Genomic DNA, 18,986 nt, shown 5'->3' with positions numbered 1-18,986 from the left:
TAATAGAAGGAGGTTAGCCTTAGAATAGTTCCTGAATATTCCCAGTTTAGCTGGGGGTCCAGGTTTTATTTTTACTTCAAAAGGAGACCATTTTCGGGTCTGACCTTATCAGGGAAGGCATTACAGTAGGGGTGTTTAGCACTCTCCCGTATTAGTGAAGATAAAACAAAGACTACAGCTGTAAACTATCTACCGAAACACAAATTGGTACAGCAATACTTATATTTATGGGGATATAATAAAATGAAGCATTTAGGATTATAGGTTAAAAAGGATTCAGTTATGACGGCTAAGAATACGTGGAAAGAGACTAAACAAAAGATAATACAAAAACTGAGAAACTGGAAGATCTTGTTTATGGATAATCTATAGCAATATACATTCAGTGAAAAATATTTTTAATCCCCTTAGTTTTATATACAGGTCAAGCATAATTTTATCAACCAGAGAAGAAGCTGTGCACAGTAATTAATGAGTTGAAGGGTTTTAAATGGGATGTGAAGAGGGCAAGAGTGAAGTGGGATAAGTTGGTCCTTTCAATAGAACAAGATGATTTAGGATAATATTTTACAGATACACAGTTAAGGCTCATATACATAATACAAGCAGAAGGCTATAATTCAAAATGGAAAGGGATAATGTTGAAGCAAGCGGAAGTTCAAGAAAGAAAAGAAAGAAAGATTTTGGATGCAGATCCTTAAGGAGAATAATAACCATACAGGATATTATATTCTTAAAGTAGCAGGAAGTATTACAAGAACTAAACCAATACAGGAATAGAGAAAGGAGATTTTGCAAATAGGCATGACTGAAGTAGAGATACAGAAAACAGGTAAGAGGGGTCTATAATTTTACTGGAGAAACCTGGCAAAAGAAACATCAGAAACAAATAACTCAAGCAGGAAATGTGGGATGAAGAACAAACGGACATTTGGATTGCAGGCTAGAGACTGCCTTCCCTACCGGGGCTTGATCTCAGAGTAAAGGCAAAGAGAAAGGGATAGGGGAATCCTAAGTGAAACACCTGCTCTGGTAGAGTTTTTAGTTGAATCTAGAACAGAAGCTGCTGTTACAAAGGGATAATTAACAGGGCATATAAAATATTGTATGATAACTACTCGATCAAAAGAGGTCAGAAAAGATTTGGAAAAGAGATTGTTTCCTTGTGAATTGTTTCTTCAATGGGGGGACATGTTCATGACCTCCAAATATGTAAAATCTAGAATATTTAGGATTTTTGCCTGGAAGTGTTTGCATAACTATTTTTGTACCTAAGCAGACTCCAAATAATTTTTCCTCGTGTAGATGGCAAATTTTGGAGTTTTGGAGTTGGGGTGGGGAAGAAAAAAGTTAACTGGGAACACATGTTTTGGGAGTGCAATGGGGGTAGTCTTTAAAAATTCCCCAAAAGAGTACTCTGTCAGATAAATTGGATAAGCAAATGGATGTAACTAAGAAAATTATTTTTTGAACTGGGATATAGGATATGAATCACACAGACAGAGTAAGGCCTTGTGAAGTTTAATCCCGCTGTCTGCCAAAAAAGCAATTACTAGAAAATGGAAATCAAAGTCTGAACCAACTGTATTTGAAGTAGTTAGCATTGTAACAGAAACAATTAGAAGTGTGATCTTTGGAAAAGGGTAGGAGCAAATTACACAAGAAATAGAAATTGTGGTAACAGTACAATTAGAATAATGTTTTTGAGGAGGAGTGATAAGGGAAGGAAAGAACTGAGCAATTAAAAAAAATGGTGGATTGATGATAGTCATACCAAAACATATGTGATGTATAATGCTTGCAACACCAAGACCATGTTAATATTTTTGTTGTCTTTTATATAAAAGAATGTTTGCCTATGTCTTAAATGATATTTCAACAAAGGTGTTAAAAAAGAAAAGATTTAGTAGGCAGTCTGTAATTTTCTAAAATATGGGGAGGAGTTACAGATCTATCTAGAACAGTAGCTTCTATAAATAAATGTATTTTTAGCAAATGAACTAGCATTCTTTACTTGGTTATGCACTTGTTTATTTTTCACATGAAGATCAGATTCCCGCTTTTAGTAACAGAAAAAAAAATACAAAATGATCTATGGGTAACATCACAGTTTTAATACTAGGTATGATCCTGGGTATTTTTGTGATATCCACGTGTTTTAGTCATAGTAGCCATGTCGTGTAAGATGTAGAGGAAAACAGACAAAAACATAGCTTCATCAAGCAATCCATCAAAGGTAGCCCATCCAAAGATCTTGTGACATGACTGAAGTTGGGTACATCAAACACATTCTCAAGCTTTCAGAGAAGAAGTGACTCTGAATCCGGTAAATTTTGGTAAAACTACACAAAACATATGTCAGGCGATCTACAACAGAGTTTGCTCAGATCTCTCACAGAGCAACTGTACTCAAGAGTGGTTATGAAGGCTCAGTCTGGAATACTGTCATCATGCCCATATGGTTTTGCCTGTTCTGATTGAGCTATAATTTGGCACAGTCCAAAACATCTAAAATGATGAATCTTTTAACTGACCATTAGACTACTTTCAAATTAACACTGAGGCCAGTTTTCATTTCACAGGACTGGTGGTGAACAGACTCATCATTTCCTGGGAGAATATACAAGCATGTTACAGATAATAATTTTGTTTTTTTATTTTAATATGTATTAGAATGGATTCCTTGTTAGCCAAGCCAACAGGGTGCTGGCGGAAACTGGGCTACTATTGGCCAAAGGAGGAGAAGAGGCGGAAGGCATGGCCGAAGGCAGGAAGAGAGGAGAAAGGCTAGGACTGTGGTAGTGAGGGTCAGAACTTTGAATGTTGGCAGTATGACTGGTATAGGGAGAGACCTAGCTGATATGATGGACAGAAGGAAGGTATATTGTGTGTGCAAGAGACCAGATGGAAGGGGAGTAAGGCTAGGTGTATCGGAGGTGGGTTCAAATGGTTTTATCATGGTGTGGATGGAAGGAGAAATGGTGTAGGAGTTATTCTGAAGGAACAGTATGCCAAGAGTGTTTTGGAGGTGAAAAGAGTGTCGGATAGAGTGATGATTATGAAGCTAGAAATTGATGGTGTGATGATGAATGTTGTTAGTGCATATGCTCCACAAGTTGGGTGTGCAATGGATGAGAAAGAAAAATTTTGGAGTGAATTGGTGATGACTGTACCAAAGGGTGAGAGAGTGGTGATTGGAGCAGATTTCAATGGGCATGTGTGTGAAGGGAACAGAGGGGATGAGGAAGTGATGGGTAGGTATGGTGTTAAACAAAGGAATACAGAAGGTCACATGGTAGTGGATTTTGCGAAAAGGATGGACATGGCTGTGGTGAATATGCATTATAACAAGAGGGAGGAGCATAGGGTGACATACAAGAGTGGAGGAAGATGCACACAGGTGGATTATATCTTATGTAGGAGGGCCAGTCTGAAGGAGATTGGAGACTAAAGTGGTGACCGGAGAAAGTGTAGTTAGGCAGCATAGGATGGTGGTTTGTAGGATGACGTTGGTGATCAAGAAGAGGAGGAGGAGGAGTGTGAGGGCAGCACCAAGGATCAAATGGTGGAAATTGAAAAAGGAATTGTGAGGTGGAGTTCAGGGATGAGTAAAGACAGGCACTGGGTGGCAGTGAAGAGTTACCAAATAGCTGGGTACCTACAGCAGAGCTAGTAAGCGAGACGGCTAGAAAGGTGCTTGGTATCACATCGGGACAGAGGAAGGACAACAAGGAGACATGGTGGTGGAATGAGGAAGTACAGGAGAGTATACAGGCAAAGAAGAAGTGGGACTGTTAGAGAGATAAAGAAAGTAGACAGGAGTATAAGGAGATGAGGTGCATGGCAAACAGAGAGGTGGCGAAGGTTAAGGATAAGGCATATGAAGAGTTGTATGAAAGTTTGGACATTAAGGAGGGAGAAAAGGCTAGACAGAGGGACCGAGCTAGGAAAGATGTGCAGCAAGTAAAGGTGATAAAAGGATAATGAGGAAAACATACTCACAAGCGAGGAGTGTGTGTTGAGGAGATGGAAAGAGTACTTTGAGGGGTTGATGAATGAAGAAAATGAGAGGGAGAGAAGGTTGGAGGATGTAGGGATCGTGAATCATGAAGTACAATGGATTAGCAAGGAGGAAGTAAGGATAGCTATGAAGAGAATGAAGAATGGAAAGGCTGTTGGCCCAGATGACATACCTGTGGTAGCATGGAGGTGTTTAGGTGAAATGGCAGTGGTGTTTTTAACCAGATTTAATGAAATCTTAGAAAGTGAGAGGATGCCTGAGGAATGGAGAAAAAGTGTTTTGGTACCGATTTTTACAGAACAAGGGTGATGTGCAGAGCTGTAGTAACTACAGAGGGATTAGGTGAAATGGCAGTGGAGTTTTTAACCAGATTTAATGAAATCTTAGAAAGTGAGAGGATGCCTGAGGAATGGAGAAAAAGTGTTTTGGTACCGATTTTTACAGAACAAGGGTGATGTGCAGAGCTGTAGTAACTACAGAGGGATTAAATTGAGCAGTCACAGCATGAAGTTATGGGAAAGAGTAGTGGAAGCTAGGTTAAGAAGGGACGTGATGATTAGTGATCAGAAATATGGTTTCATGCCGGGAAAGAGCACTACAGATGCGATGTTTGCTCTGAGAGTGTTGATGGAGAAGTACAGAGAATGTCAGAAGGAGTTGCACTGTGTTTTTGTAGACTTAGAGAGAAAGCATATGACAGGGTGCCTATAGAGGAGTTGTGGTATTGTATGAGGAAGTCAGAGAAGTACGTAAGAGTGGTACAGGATATGTACGAGGGTACTGTGACAGCGGTGAGGTATGCGGTGGGAATGACAGATGCGTTTAAGGTGGAGGTGGGGTTACATCAAGGATCAGCTCTGAGCCCTTTCTTATTTGCAATGGTGATGGACAGGTTAACAGACGAGTTCAGACAGGAGTCCCCGTGGACTATGATGTTTGCAGAGGACATTGTGATCTGTAGTGAGAGTAGGGAAGAGGTGGAGGAGACCTTGGAGAGATGGAGATATGCTCTAGAGAGAAGAGGAATGAAGGTCAGCAGGACTAAGACAGGATATATGCATGTGAATGAGAGGGAGGACAGAGGAATGGTGAGGATGCAAGGAGTAGAGGTGGCGAAGGTGGATGAGTTTAAATACTTGGGGTCAATAGTTCAGAGTAACGGTGAGTGTGGAAGAGAGTACAGGCAGGATGGAGTGTCAGGAGTGATTTGTGACAGACGAGTACCTGTAAGAGTGAAAGGGAAGGTCTACAAGAGGGTAGTGAGACTAGCTATGTTATATGGGTTGGAGACAGTGGTATTGACAAAAAGGCAGGAGTTTGAGTTGGATGTGGCAGAGTAAAAGATGTTAAGATTTGCACTGGGTGTGACAAGGTTGAACAGGATTAGGAATAAGTATATTAGAGGGTCAGCCCAGGTTGGAAGGTTTGGAGACAAAGCCAGAGAGGCAAGATTATGTTGGTTTGGACACGTGCTGAGGAGGGATGCTGAGTATATTGGGAAAAAGATGCTAAGGATGAAGCTACCAGGTAACAGGAAAAGAGAAAGGCCTAAGATAAGGTTTATGGATGTGGTACGAGAGAACATGCAGGTGGTTGGTGTGACAGAGCAAGATGCAGAGGACACGAGGAAATGGAAACAGGTGATCCGCTGTGGTGACCCCTAACAGGAACAGCCAAAAGAGTATGATGATGATTAGAATGGATTTCTTCTACATGGAAAATGAATCTTAGAACAATGGGTTTATAGGTTAGTACTGGTTCTCTATTGGTAAGATAACCAATTAGTTTCAATTCCTGTTGTACTACACAACAAAAATAAAACAGAAATGCATCAGCAGATTCCTGGTAAATGAAGAGAAAAATATGTGCATCAACAATGCCTGTATAATAGTGCTAAAACAATACAAACCAACTTTCAAACAAAGTGTCTCCGCTTCCCAAACATTCCATTGTTGGAGAAGGTCTAGGTGGCGTCTCCTCAGGTCACTGTACTTACGGCAATACTGTTCACCACAGCATGGGGACACCAGTGGCACCATTTATTTCTCTGGCAAGCTGTTGCCATGCATTCACTTTATACAGTGTGTTCTCAAACTAGCCAAGCAGGCACACTGCATGTTTTTTTTTTTTTTTTTTTTTAATGCGGAAGGTGAAAGAAAATCATGTATTCATTCTTAAACCAAGCTGGAGTACTTTTAAAGTCAGTGCCAATTAGGACATGGCCACTATATATAGATATGACTCAGGAGGTGTGCACATATGGATAGTCTGCTTTGGAGTCTAGTGGATCTCAGCCTACAATATACATCTTATGGCCTATTTGAACTACAGTCTGCATGTTGCATCCTGTGCTGTATACACTATACTACTGTATAGCATGCTGTTGTGGCCTGGATTATACCAACATTTTACATCAGCCACAACATGTCATCTGTACAGCTGCAGCATGGCTAGTGGCCAGTGATAAGGTATTGTCTGCAAACATACAAGTGATTATAGTTGCATCCAGGTAAGAACACGTACTGAGATCTGACCTAAAGCAGCAACAAATGCTGGAGAAGTTCACCCCAGCAGAGACAAAGGTGGTCACACAAGCTTTACACACCCACTGCAGGCAGATGCTATTTAAGGACAAGGATGACAAAACCTTCCAGATCACCTGCGACAGGATCCATTGTATGTCATCAGTGCCATGGGTGGCCATTATAGGAAAGCATGGCCAGTCCACCTAAAAGATGAATGATGTGAATCTGCATACAAAGAACAAGGTGCATGCCACCTCAAGAGACAAAACTGCCACAGTATAAAGAGCACTCTCCCAGAGACAAAGGAGTTCCTATTATCCTTGTCCAGGGACAGTGACAACACACTTATAACAAGGCCTGGGTGTGGGGGCCAGACTGGTGGTGATAGCACTCGAGTCTGTTGGGAATGCACCATGCTGGAACGCCCATAGGCCAGTATCATAACATAGTGGTTCACGACTGCCACTAGTGTATCAATGGTAAATGTTCACATATCTCGGTCTTACAACTACAACAGGGATTCAACAGACATGACTTGCACCACAAGGTACTTAAGTGACTTCTGACTTTCTAAATACTTGGCACTAATGTGTACCACAGGGTGGTATAGAGTGTCATCTATGTTTCACCACAGTCATAGGATTTTCTCTCTCTCTCTGTCTAATTTTACAGGTGTCACTGATGTGGGAGCAAGAGCAATGAGATGAGATATGCCTGATGCCACTCCATAACCAGTTCTGGACAATGATGGTAGTCAGCAGTCTCCTCATTGCACAGTCAAGCAAGTCAAGAACAGTGGGAGGAATACCACCCACATCTACAGCTATACCTATAGTGCACGTCAATGCCTACCCTGCATCACCTATGTTTAGTTATGGCAGGCCTGTCCATGGAAGCTCATCACAGTGTGCTCAGTCCCCACCTACCCACATGATGGCAGAGGGAGGCGCAACCACTTCAGAGCATACACACAGCATAAGGAAAAGTTGTGACGGTGGACATTACTGCCACGATCTGATCCACACTCATTTCTCAAAATTGGATCTTACCTGGGAATCTGTTAGCAGTTGTGCAGATTAGTGATCCAGGTACAGACAGGTGCCACTCACACCCTATCAGAGATAATTAAATGTGATGCACAGCATGCACCAAGATGTACATGAGATCCTGCAATGCCTGCACACTAACCCAGCATGTAGGCAGCAACAGTAGACACCCAGAATGAGGGGAGTTGACAGCTATTACAACTGCCATAAAAAAAGACCACTGCCTACTGTGGCCATACCACAGACCAACAGTGTAACAAGCAGTAACAGGGCAGGCCTCCACAACTGTCCACCACCACTCCAGGGCTTGTGACAGCCATCACACTTCACATGACTGCCTCCACTCCACACACCCCACCCCCACCCCCAGGAAAGAGCATGCACAAGGTCTTGGCTGACACTCCTCGGCGTTCACTGTGAGTACATTCCACAGGGGTCGTCAGTCAAGGTTATGCAGTTATGTACCACCCATGCCATCCTGTGGTGCCCAGTATGCAGTGCCACAGCAAAATCAACTGCATTAACTTGGCCATCCACAGTATAAAACCTTCCCTATGTGGGGTCACAGCCGATATCAAGTACATGCTAATGAAGTGCTACACCATCTCTGTACAGGAGGCCTCCCATCCTCTTACTGCAGGGACAACCAGACCATTCAGACATCAACCTCCATCTGGCAGCTCAACCATTGTTATAGACAGTTTGCTACAAAAATCCCCGCAACCACCTCGACAGGTGCCTGGCTACAACATCTACCTACTATAACTCATGTATACTTCCACTTTGGTTTCTGTTGCTTTCCCTGCAACTGTGGCCCACTCCACCTCAGCAAAGGATGATAACCGGACCTGACCATCCCTCAAACTTGTGCGGGTCAGGTAATGACTGACACACACAACGTGGCCAGACAATGCAATGTACTTCAAAGACTGGGTATATTATTGCATGAATCAGATGTGTTCTATGTTGTCAATGTCATGAACCACAACTGTGGAACAGATGCTGCCTCTTTGGCAGCTGGTTCCTCCAATAACTCCTCACCCAGCTCCTCTTCTGCTACTGGCTTTGGTCTTTCTAGCATTCAAATGGTGTGGCTGTGCTGTAGCTGTCTGCAAACAAACACTGTGCAGCATGGCACAGAAAACAAATATCTTGCTGCAGGTCACAGAAGCATACTACAGCATACCACCAGAGGGATCTAGGCAAGAAAAGTGGCCTTCAGCACTCTGAACACACACACACACACACACACACACACACACACACACACACACACACAAGGATGTTAGGAGTCTGTGACAGTTCACTGCTGTATTCCATCTTTGTTATGGTCTGAGTAATGTAGACAGCTATCATGAGCCATGGCTCCAGGGCATATCCTCCATCACCTACAGCACACAACAGTAGACAGTTATGAATGGACTGCAGCCTACATACCTTTATGTTTTCTCATACAGGGTGGGTAGAAGTGGGAGACATGTGTGCACCTACCGATTAGATGGCCCTGTGGAAAAATCACCCTGCACAAACTGCTGGTATAGGTCACGTGTTCCAGATGTAAGAATTATGGAACTGCCTGGATGGCTGGTGGAAACACTGTAAATGATACCCTGTGCATTGTAGACCACTGGAAAGTTGATGGAGTGGAAGCCCAGAAAGGCCTTCGGGTTGACAAACCGAACACCATGTGGAGCAGACATGGAGTTAACCACAATGATGGTACAGTCAATAGCCCTGAACCTCAGGGAAATGGGCTGTGTCACAGAATGCCCATATAATACTGTTCCACTCCTCTGATGCATGTGGGAACCCCATGAAGTACATGCAGTGCCATGATTACGCTCCAAAATTGGAAAAAAGATAGACCTGTAGCACAAGAATCAACCATAACAACATTTTCAGAGGTGTATAACAACTGTTACCCACACTCTTAAGAGCTGCGACGGTCATATACAAGAGAAGGAACATTCCTTCTGTCCCTGAATATATTTCCTATGTCCACAGAAGTTTACAGATGGTAGTCTGTAAGAAACTTATTTAAATTAGGGCAGTGTTTAAAAACTGTGCCTGACTTTTTCCTTACATGTGAAACAGCACTCACTTTACTGAGCTTCACTCTCGAGGTGAATTTCTTGACATCTATGTCTCAAACACATAATAATGTGCTTAGGATTGGGGACCCAGTCATAACCCTCTATGTCATACTCTCTATGCTGCAGCATCATGTCAAGAAACTTGTGTACGATTCATGAGACATAGGTCAGTGAAACTCCTACGATGTCTGCTGTCAGACAAGGCAAGTCCCCATAGTGAGGATGTTAATCACCACACAGATCTTTGTGTCTGGGGATTCTATTTGAGGGTGACATATGACTACAAGCTCCCTTATGGCATTTCTGTCCATTCAGTGTTGTGAAGGTGATGGTAGTTCAGCCACTGACAGACCTGCCCGTGAAGTGAAGGGTGCCAATATGCAACACTGTTGTCACTGGCTGCAAGAGTGACTAGTAAGTACTGCTGTCAGCTAGTGCAGTTGCTAATTCTGGCATCTTAGAAGAGAAAGCAATCCTGTTCACCACCAAATCATGGCGCTTGGAATAGCCAAGTGTGACAAGCTCATTGTGGCATTTTTGGGGGGAGGGGTCCCCTCAATTACATAATTCTTCCAGCACTGCTCCTAGTGCCCCAAATCCATACTCAGTCTACAGGCTACTCAATGCATTTCCATGGTTTACTTTGTAAATCCACCAGGGCTAGTCATGGAACCGAAAAGTGTTGAGAGGGTCTCCGCCATCCACATCCATTCGGGGGAATTTTTGGGGTTATACCCTACCTAATCCCCCCTTCCTATGCGATGATGTGGTTATGTCTGAGGGGTGGGTGTGCAATGGGGATGTTGTGGTGCATCTCATACCTTCTGCATCTGCTTGGCCACCTCCTCTTTGGACCACATCTCTATCATGTGATATCCCCAGCCTCCATCACGGACTGCACAAGGAGATGTCCATGTCATTGTGCTCCTGTGGGATGGTAATGGCCATCCCTCCCTCCCTGCTGCTCCATCACTCAGCAACTAACAGAACCTGGGTGGCCTGGGCTGTATGTCAGGGCTTTATCCCTGTATGCCACAGAAGCGGTTTTGTTGTGGGATATCCATTTCTAAATTGCTCAACCATGTTTATCATCATCCCTTGCATACACCAAGTCTTTCATTTCCTTAAAGTCTCTCATTTGCATGTCAGTATGTGGTCATTTACATATGAAGCATATCACACCATTTTCTTTGTAGTGCAACTATGTTATGTGCATCTCTGAATCACTCCATCTTTGCTAGTTACTGTGCAACTCACCATTTCATATAATGCACTGAACTGTATATTTCTGAAGTACCCCTCAAATATTTAGAAACCTTACCTCAGAGAAGCACTTATCTGCAGCTATACTGAAACAGAATGAAAGTAAAACTTCACATAATTCAGACAACCAAAGAATACTACTAAAACTACATACCTACACCAATAAAGTCCAAAACCGCAAACATTGAAATTCATATGTAAACAGAAACAAGCCAATGCATAGAATACATGGGAGTTTGAGGGGCAATCAATTAAATATCTGCTGCTGTGACCTTTGAAACTCCTTTCCAAAACATGCCATACCACACATTTCATTTATTACAACCCAGACGACAGACAAAACTTAAAATATTTAAAGATGTCTGGAGATAAATCAGTACCAATAAACCGGTCTGTTTTTTTTTTTTCTTTATACAAAAAAATTTTACATACTTCTAATTCATTTAGCAAATATGCAGAGCTTGTTCAGCAATTTCCTGACAACCTGCCTGCACTGTCAAGAGCAGAGCTCGACTGAGACGATGTAAAGCTATGTGATATCCTGATGTCCCCTTTTGTTTACTTAAGGTTTACAGCTTGCCATTATTATATACACACATCTCCTAACTGTACATAAAGCTAATTTTATATTTCAAACACATTGAAATTCAAAGTTCAAAATTCAGGACCCCTGTAACAAATACTTCTTAAAAATTTGTCACTTTGGATAACAAATGCCTGTGAAAAATCTCTATGAAGACTCTTCACATAGCCTATACTAATTCTACCAGTGTTTGTGTGTCTTTGAACCACAGCAGGACTGGCCAAATCAGCTTTCTTGGGACCTTGTCATATGCTTCCTCAAGTCTAGGAATGCCTAGTTGGACTCTCCTCATCTGTAGCGTCTTCTCAAGTATCTGTCTCACTACGAATGTTGAGTCAGTTGCATCCTGCCCTAAATCCAAACTGCCCATCTCCCATCTTATTTTCTACTATTCTGCATATCTGTGCATCAATCACCCCACTACAACTTTCAGGCAGTGTGATAGGGCATGATATACATGTCCAAAGAGATCATACCACAGTACTCGGTCATCATCAGCACCATCACAGAGTATAATGCCCCTTTCAGTATGTACATAACCAGACACAGTTCCTTACAAAAAGAATGCAGGCAGTAAACATAATGTTGATCTCCTCAAAGTCCTGCCTCTTTACTCTGTATCTTGCACACTTCTGAGAGGTGATCTTTACCTGGCATACAAGGCACCCCTGGACACTTGTGGATGTGTAAAAGGTTCATCAAAACAAACAAACAGCATTAGAACTTCTAGATTAAAAGACAAATTTTGTTTGTGACAATAAGACCCACTGGACAGACAGATATGTTTCTCAGGGAATTCCCGTTCTCTGGAACTGGATCCCTATTCCTGTGAAGCAGAGTTCCTCCCTATTCCTATTTACGCACAACTTGAACCACTGGATTTGTAATTGGAAATTCATCCCTGGTGTGGTACCCATTTCTCTGAAGGACAGAAGCAGTCAGTAAATAACCTCCCATATAAATCAAATTTGTGGGCCACATTTGGGTTGCAAAGCTAGGCTTATAAGGGTGTTACTGGTAGTTAGGCTAGTTATACACCTTTGAGCCCATGAAGGAGTTTGATACCTCTATACTCCCCACAGCTGTGAATGCCCCCTTTGTTCTTGAATACTGGGACTAGTATGCTTATTATCCAGTCATCTGGCATATACGTTTCAGTCCATATTACTATGGGTGCACTCGAGCCATTTCTCCCCTATCTTACCCAACATCCTTATCATATCTGTTATGACTTCATCTGAGCCTGCTGCTTTCACTGACTTTATTTTCTTTGTAAAGTTCTTACTTCTTCTAGAGTGGGCTCCTCCTCTTCTTTCATGAACATCCATCTACCTACTTAACTGAATAAACTACTTGAAACTTCAACAAAGGCATCTTTATCCCTCCCACAGGGAGAGCATCAGAGAGAAAGTTTTCTATATCTTTTAGCTAAAATGATTTTATCTGGACTAATCCTTTTTACTCCATTTCTTGTTAGTCCTGTCACCCTGTGGGTCACAAGTGGGATACCAGATCTGACTCCAGTTTTCCGGATTACCACCATCTTGCATTAGTAAAGGGTACAGAAACAAGTGTAGATAAAAAAAATATATGGTCACTAAAAGTATGACCTTGAACATTTATTAGAGGACCTCTGATAGTCCAAAGTTTGCTTGGGTGTTGTATGTGCTTACGTTTTTGGCCTGCATCACCCTGAAATGTCACTTCAGAAAGCACAGTAATTCTAGGCTGTGGGCTTGTCCTATACTGACACCTGTACTGGTTCATGAACTAACAAAGGATGGACTGAGAAGAGAATACTAACTGTTCTGTAACCATATCATACCAGATGTTTGTGAAGTTGACATAACTTTAAAAGTGACCATTTCCCTTACAACTGTAGGCTCATCTTGGATGTTAGTCAGTGACAGACTTCAGTTTTCACCTGCTGAGTAATGAAGATGATGGTTCCTTCTCAGCCTTTTTGACCGGCTAGTTGTTCTGCAGTGGAAACCTTTTAAGGTACACTGTCAATGAACAATTCATAGCAGGAATATTTTAAATGTTTCAACCTTTCTGCCTGTCTTTTCTCAGCCTAATTTTACCTTCTTTAAACTTAATAATCTGCCATCATTGTACAACATGCAAATGCTATTTTCTTACTTACTTTTTTGCCTTAAAATGACTTTCTTCCATATTTAGACTCCTTATTTCTTGATCTGTGTAATTTTTTTTTAAAAATTCTCCATTTTAACAGATTTGTTAATTCTCTTACACTGGTATTATCAGTATCGTGCAAAGCCAAGTTTTGTTTTGATTTTTTGTTTGGGGGGGGGGGGCTACTTTTCTATCACACATGCATTTATTCACATACTTCCCTGGGGAAGGCAATACAAAACAGATACATTTTAGATGTTCTGAAGAGTCAGCCAAAATGTCCAGTAAACAATGAGGTCAATGAGTTTTGAAGAACCAAGAAGAGAAAGTCCAGAGGGGTTCAAATGTTGTGCTACAGGGCACATGTCAACTAAAACCAGAAGAGTGCTGGTTCTGGGGTGCAGAGGGATGAATCCCTGATTGTGAACAAGATAACCTTGGATGGATTAAAAAGGTCTGAGCACTGAAAAAGCCTGCTGGAAAGGGTAGTAGTAGTGAATGGCCCTCGACTCACTAATCCTTGCTGCTTTACAGACACCCTGCAAAGGCTGGCCAATACAGCAAGCTTCAGAGGTAGCAATTTGGTTAGTTATGAATGTGCCTGCCAAGCAATTTACATTCTGTATCTAGAGCCAGGTGTTTGCAGAACGATTCATGCTGTGGAGGAGAGTATAGTAGACCACACCTGCAAGCAGTCACTGGAATGAGGGTAACAGCTTACTCAGTCCTCCACCTCACTGATAATGGAGGCATAATGTAGTTCCCAGGTCTTGAAACAACAGTTCACCCTTAAATACAGGTGATTATTGTCTGTGAGGTGAAAGAAATCTCATTTGGGAATTCTGTAGTAGAAAACATTATATGAGTAGCACAGAGGCTAAGGTACCAACCCCCCACCCCCATTTGTAGATGTCTAAATGACTGTCTCAATGGATGATCGAAGGCAACTGACAGACCACAAGTACGTCAGGAAAAAGCATATAAAAAACTAAAATCAGACAAGTAGTAGCACAACACATGGGTTACTGCAAAGGGTGAACTTTTGCCTTCTTTAGTACTATGCCAAATGATGACCACTGCCAGTAATCAGAACCCTATTCACTTTAATAGTTATGCAAAAGTCCTCCATGAAAAAAAAAAAAAAAAAGACTCTAGAGGTCTTCTCCAAAAACATTACCCAGTGGCATCATGATGGACTAAATTCACACTAAAGCCTCAGTTACTGTATACAATTTCTTGCATCTTTACCTATTATCAGAATATGTCATCTGGACTATAATTTTAGCCTAACCATTCTGACATGACTAATGTATTTAATAATTGTGCTTGGAGCACTTTGCTCTCTGGGCCTCCGTAGACAATAAGACTAATTTAGTCAGACAGCCAAACCAAATAAGCATTAATACTAAAATAAAATTAATAATTCAAAGCATTTACTAATAAAAGCTATTTTCATATGTATTGGAGAGTGCAGGGGTATTAACTCTGAAATCACTACCATCCTGAAGTGCTGAAAGCCATTAATTGTGTTTAATGTTCCAACCTACCAAGGCGAACGTTCATCCCCTCCCCATAAAAAGTACAAGAAATTTTTACTGTTACAACAGACCTGCCTTTCTGAAGTATCAATATGATGTAATACTATAAAATGAACTTGTCTCTAAAGCTGAGTCACTGTTAGCTGTACCAAGTAACTGCAGTATCTCAAGAAATAGTGTACCAAATGCCTCATTGGCATATTCCTTTAAAATCACAATAGCGGTCTTCACCCAGTGCCATTCTAACATCTACCAATTACACTATCTACCTAAAAACACTTAAACACATACACATACACATACTAGAATGCCAGGTCTAGAGCATTTGTTTCACTCTGAATGCATCCATCACTTGCTGCTAAAATACTTGTTATTTATTTGTTTATGTACTCTTTTTTTTTTTTTTTAATTACTGCTGCATAGCTCTAAGTATCCGGGATATTCCAGTCATTTCGGTTTTATAGTATTCAATTAGGCATCACAACAAAAGCAATACAGTTATTGCATATTCTGAAATCAGCTGTGAACCCCATCAAACTACTGGCACTGTACTCTTAACTTTACACACAAGCACTGTGAAGAAGCTTAAATTGCACACTGATGTGCAAATTCTACAATATTTGTCTTAGAATGCATCCTTCTCTCATGTGTATGAATACACAGTCAAGCACACACACACACACACACACACACACACACACACACACACACACACACACACACACACACACACACACGTAATAAAACACTGATAAAGAGCTACTCTTTTACTGTGAGAACTGATACCTCAATTTAGTGAGCATTATATTACTTCTGAAATTATAAAAACAAAGAAATGAGTGTGTACATATACACACATTATACATTCAAGCACATATACGTAGATGCATATTTAATATATGTTGTACCAAATGTAGACACATGCAACTGGCACGCCCATGGAATCAGAAATACTCAGTCTTGGGATCTAAACCTCTTCTGCATCAACAGAAGAGTTTGAAGTGGCAGGTATATTTCGCAGAGGATATCACTGCTCTGGAACAGACTCCCCATCTACATAAAACAAAGTTCATCCCTGTCAATATTGAAGCATATCTTGGATCTATGGATGGTAAACAGAAAAGTTACCCCAGGACTGGCCCCTATACTATCAATGGCCAAGGCAGCTCCTAAATGCTTTATCATTTGCATGGATCCCCTTGAATTATCTCTGGTATGATCACAGTTATACTCAGTAAGAGTAATATATATACAATTACCGACCATGGGGATGGGTAAGGCCAATCTCTAACCAAATGGGATTGGTTAATTCAAGCACAAAAAGGGAAATTGATCAGGCTTAAAATGGCCAGCAAGGGCAGCTAGCCTAGTATTTATCTGGAACCGTGTGTGTGTATACAAACACATGTATAATTACACACAAATATATATATGTATACATAAATATGTACACAGACAGCTACTTAAACATTTATAGAAACAATATAATACAAGTTTGTGCGTGTGTAATACTGACTGGTTAAGATACCTGTTTAGTGCAATACGCGTGCAAGTGTCCTTTGGTTCAAACTATTCTATGCAAAGAGTAGCTCTTTAATTTTTTGTCTAATAATAGCTAACAAGCTAAATTTATTACAATAAACCATTACATATTTTTTTTGCTTTGCTCAATTCCTGCAAAAAAAAAAATCTATTGTCTTATACAGTATTATTTTGTGCACAAAGACTTGGAAATCAGACACAAAACCAATAAACTTTGTAATGCAGTAAAAAAAATCCTAGTTCACTGTATCACGCCCTACTATTTTAACATAAATCTTCAATACTCTTAATCGTAGAAGGCATAACCTGCAATGCTTAATCATTACACATTTATTGTTAAACCATCATTTTATTTTATGTTAATTGGCAAGTAAATTGCATATCATTATTAAGTAAGCAGAATACACCATTTACAAGATTAAATGACAGAAAAAGTTTATCTAATTCAACAATAAAAAATTTGAAACAATAAACATGAGGTAAAAACTATGTGCCATGCACAAGAAAAACGCACAACGGTACTGAGCGCAATTGTTTCAAATAACACGGGAGGGAGGAGAACTGCAAAACTATAAATAGATGAGAAAGAAATAGAAAATATGTTTAACTAGATGTAGTTTCTATCTGTGATTGACCAACAATTATACAATTCGCATAGAATCAATTTAGTATTGCTCATGGGCCCTGACAGCTACAGAGAGTTCTTTAACACTACCGGAAAATCAAGACTCAACCAACGGGTATAGACAAGAGCTATTAATATAACGGGGGAAAAAAGAAATAATTCAGCATCATGCAATGCCAGTCAGTCGTAATTTGTAATCAGTGGCGATGTATGTATATGAATGTCTGCGTGTGATTAAAATCTAGCAATATTTAATTCTGCAACCGTTCCCACAAAATAACCACTGGGACCTAAGACTCCCTCCCAGTCATGTATATCATACAGCCAGTCCAAGCATCGCAACAAAATGTCTTTATATATTTCACTCACCCCAACTATTTCTTTCCTTTCGTTTATTAGGCATGTTTCCTAGGGGGGATTCTGAGACTTTGGGGAAAACCTGTCGTTGTGTGACTAAGGCAACGGCGTTTCCGTACAACACGGGTGGATCTCCGTGTCGAAGAGCCGGCAGTATCGCTCCTGATGCTGTTACAGCTGCAGAGAAGATGCAGCCCGGCCTCTCCTAGTATCCTCCTGTTACCGTATTTCTCTCTGTAGGTCTGCGACGTCATCAGGAGCGCCGTACAGCGCTAGCAGCGAAGTGCGTTTTAACAGGTTGAAGTAGGTCTGAAACCACAATAAACAATTAATAGTCTTACAGTTAGACTGACACCTAACTGCTGTGGCTTCAGTAAACTCCAGCCTAAGAATCGGTAACGTCGGTGAGAAAACAGAATCAAGTGCTTTCAAACATTGTCAGTTCTGCGCGGTTACAAAATAAGATAAAACATTTCATAAATATTGTTTAATCTAAAACAAGAATAATGTATATAGGGAGAATGCAGTACGTGCCGCGAGCTATGTAATTGCGTACCGTACACTTCCACGCAAGACAATCCCTGACTTTTGCCCCTTAATTTTTGGTAGGCATAACTTTTTTTAGTGTTTTTTGCCAAAATAACGATGATAATGAGCGTAAAATGCATTATGCATATTCATTTACAGAAGTTTTCAAATGAATTCATTGAATTGTCTTTAAAAAAAAAACATCACGTGGCCCACATCCTAGAGGTACCAATTAAAAAAAAGAGGATGCACATCTTGCATTTCTCTTTTTCAGAAGCAAAAATAAATGACCTTGTGTGGTAAAATTTTGCAGTATGCCTCATTAAATTCTACAGATTTTACAATGTTTTTTTTTTTTTTTTTTTCTTGCTAATGTACTTATTTTTTTCCATAATTTTTGTCATTCTGTTTTTTGTAAACATTTTCTAGGGTAGTATATTACATTCCTGCTGGAAGTGATAAGAGTTATGTGTGATATGGTATTCAATGTTTATGTTAACTAGATGTTCAGATTTTTTTGTAACTGCTTCTACTTTTCAGGGGCTTTTGTCCCTACTTTCAGTATCTGCAGGTTGAGAGATATCTGGAAGGCATGGCAAGTACTACTACATTATTATCACAGACAAGGCATTCTGTAATATATTTAAGTGGTACATTTTTTTACAGTATGGCTTATTGATTATTTCTTGCTTTCTTGGAGATATTTATATAATAACATAGTTTGTACAA

General features: G+C 40.6%; 1 protein-coding gene across 2 annotated transcripts in view; it reads right to left on the bottom strand.

The window, feature by feature from the left end:
• Window positions 1-18,270, bottom strand: part of ATL1 (atlastin GTPase 1) — a 903,853-nt gene extending 885,583 nt beyond the window's left edge. The window contains exon 1 of one of the 2 annotated variants that reach the window (XM_044074302.1): window positions 17,742-18,270. In XM_044074302.1, coding sequence (XP_043930237.1) covers window positions 17,742-17,775 — 34 coding nt within the window. In that variant the 5' untranslated portion in view covers window positions 17,776-18,270. The remainder of the gene's footprint in view (window positions 1-17,741) is intronic. The other variant, XM_044074301.1, reaches the window with a different exon arrangement.
• Between the last annotated feature and the right edge of the window lie 716 nt (window positions 18,271-18,986).

This window comes from Protopterus annectens, chromosome 6.part0, assembly GCF_019279795.1.
Source record: "Protopterus annectens isolate FY-2018-M chromosome 6.part0, PAN1.0, whole genome shotgun sequence".
Classification (NCBI taxonomy): domain Eukaryota; kingdom Metazoa; phylum Chordata; order Ceratodontiformes; family Protopteridae; genus Protopterus; species Protopterus annectens.
This window is presented reverse-complemented; position numbering and strand designations above follow the sequence as displayed.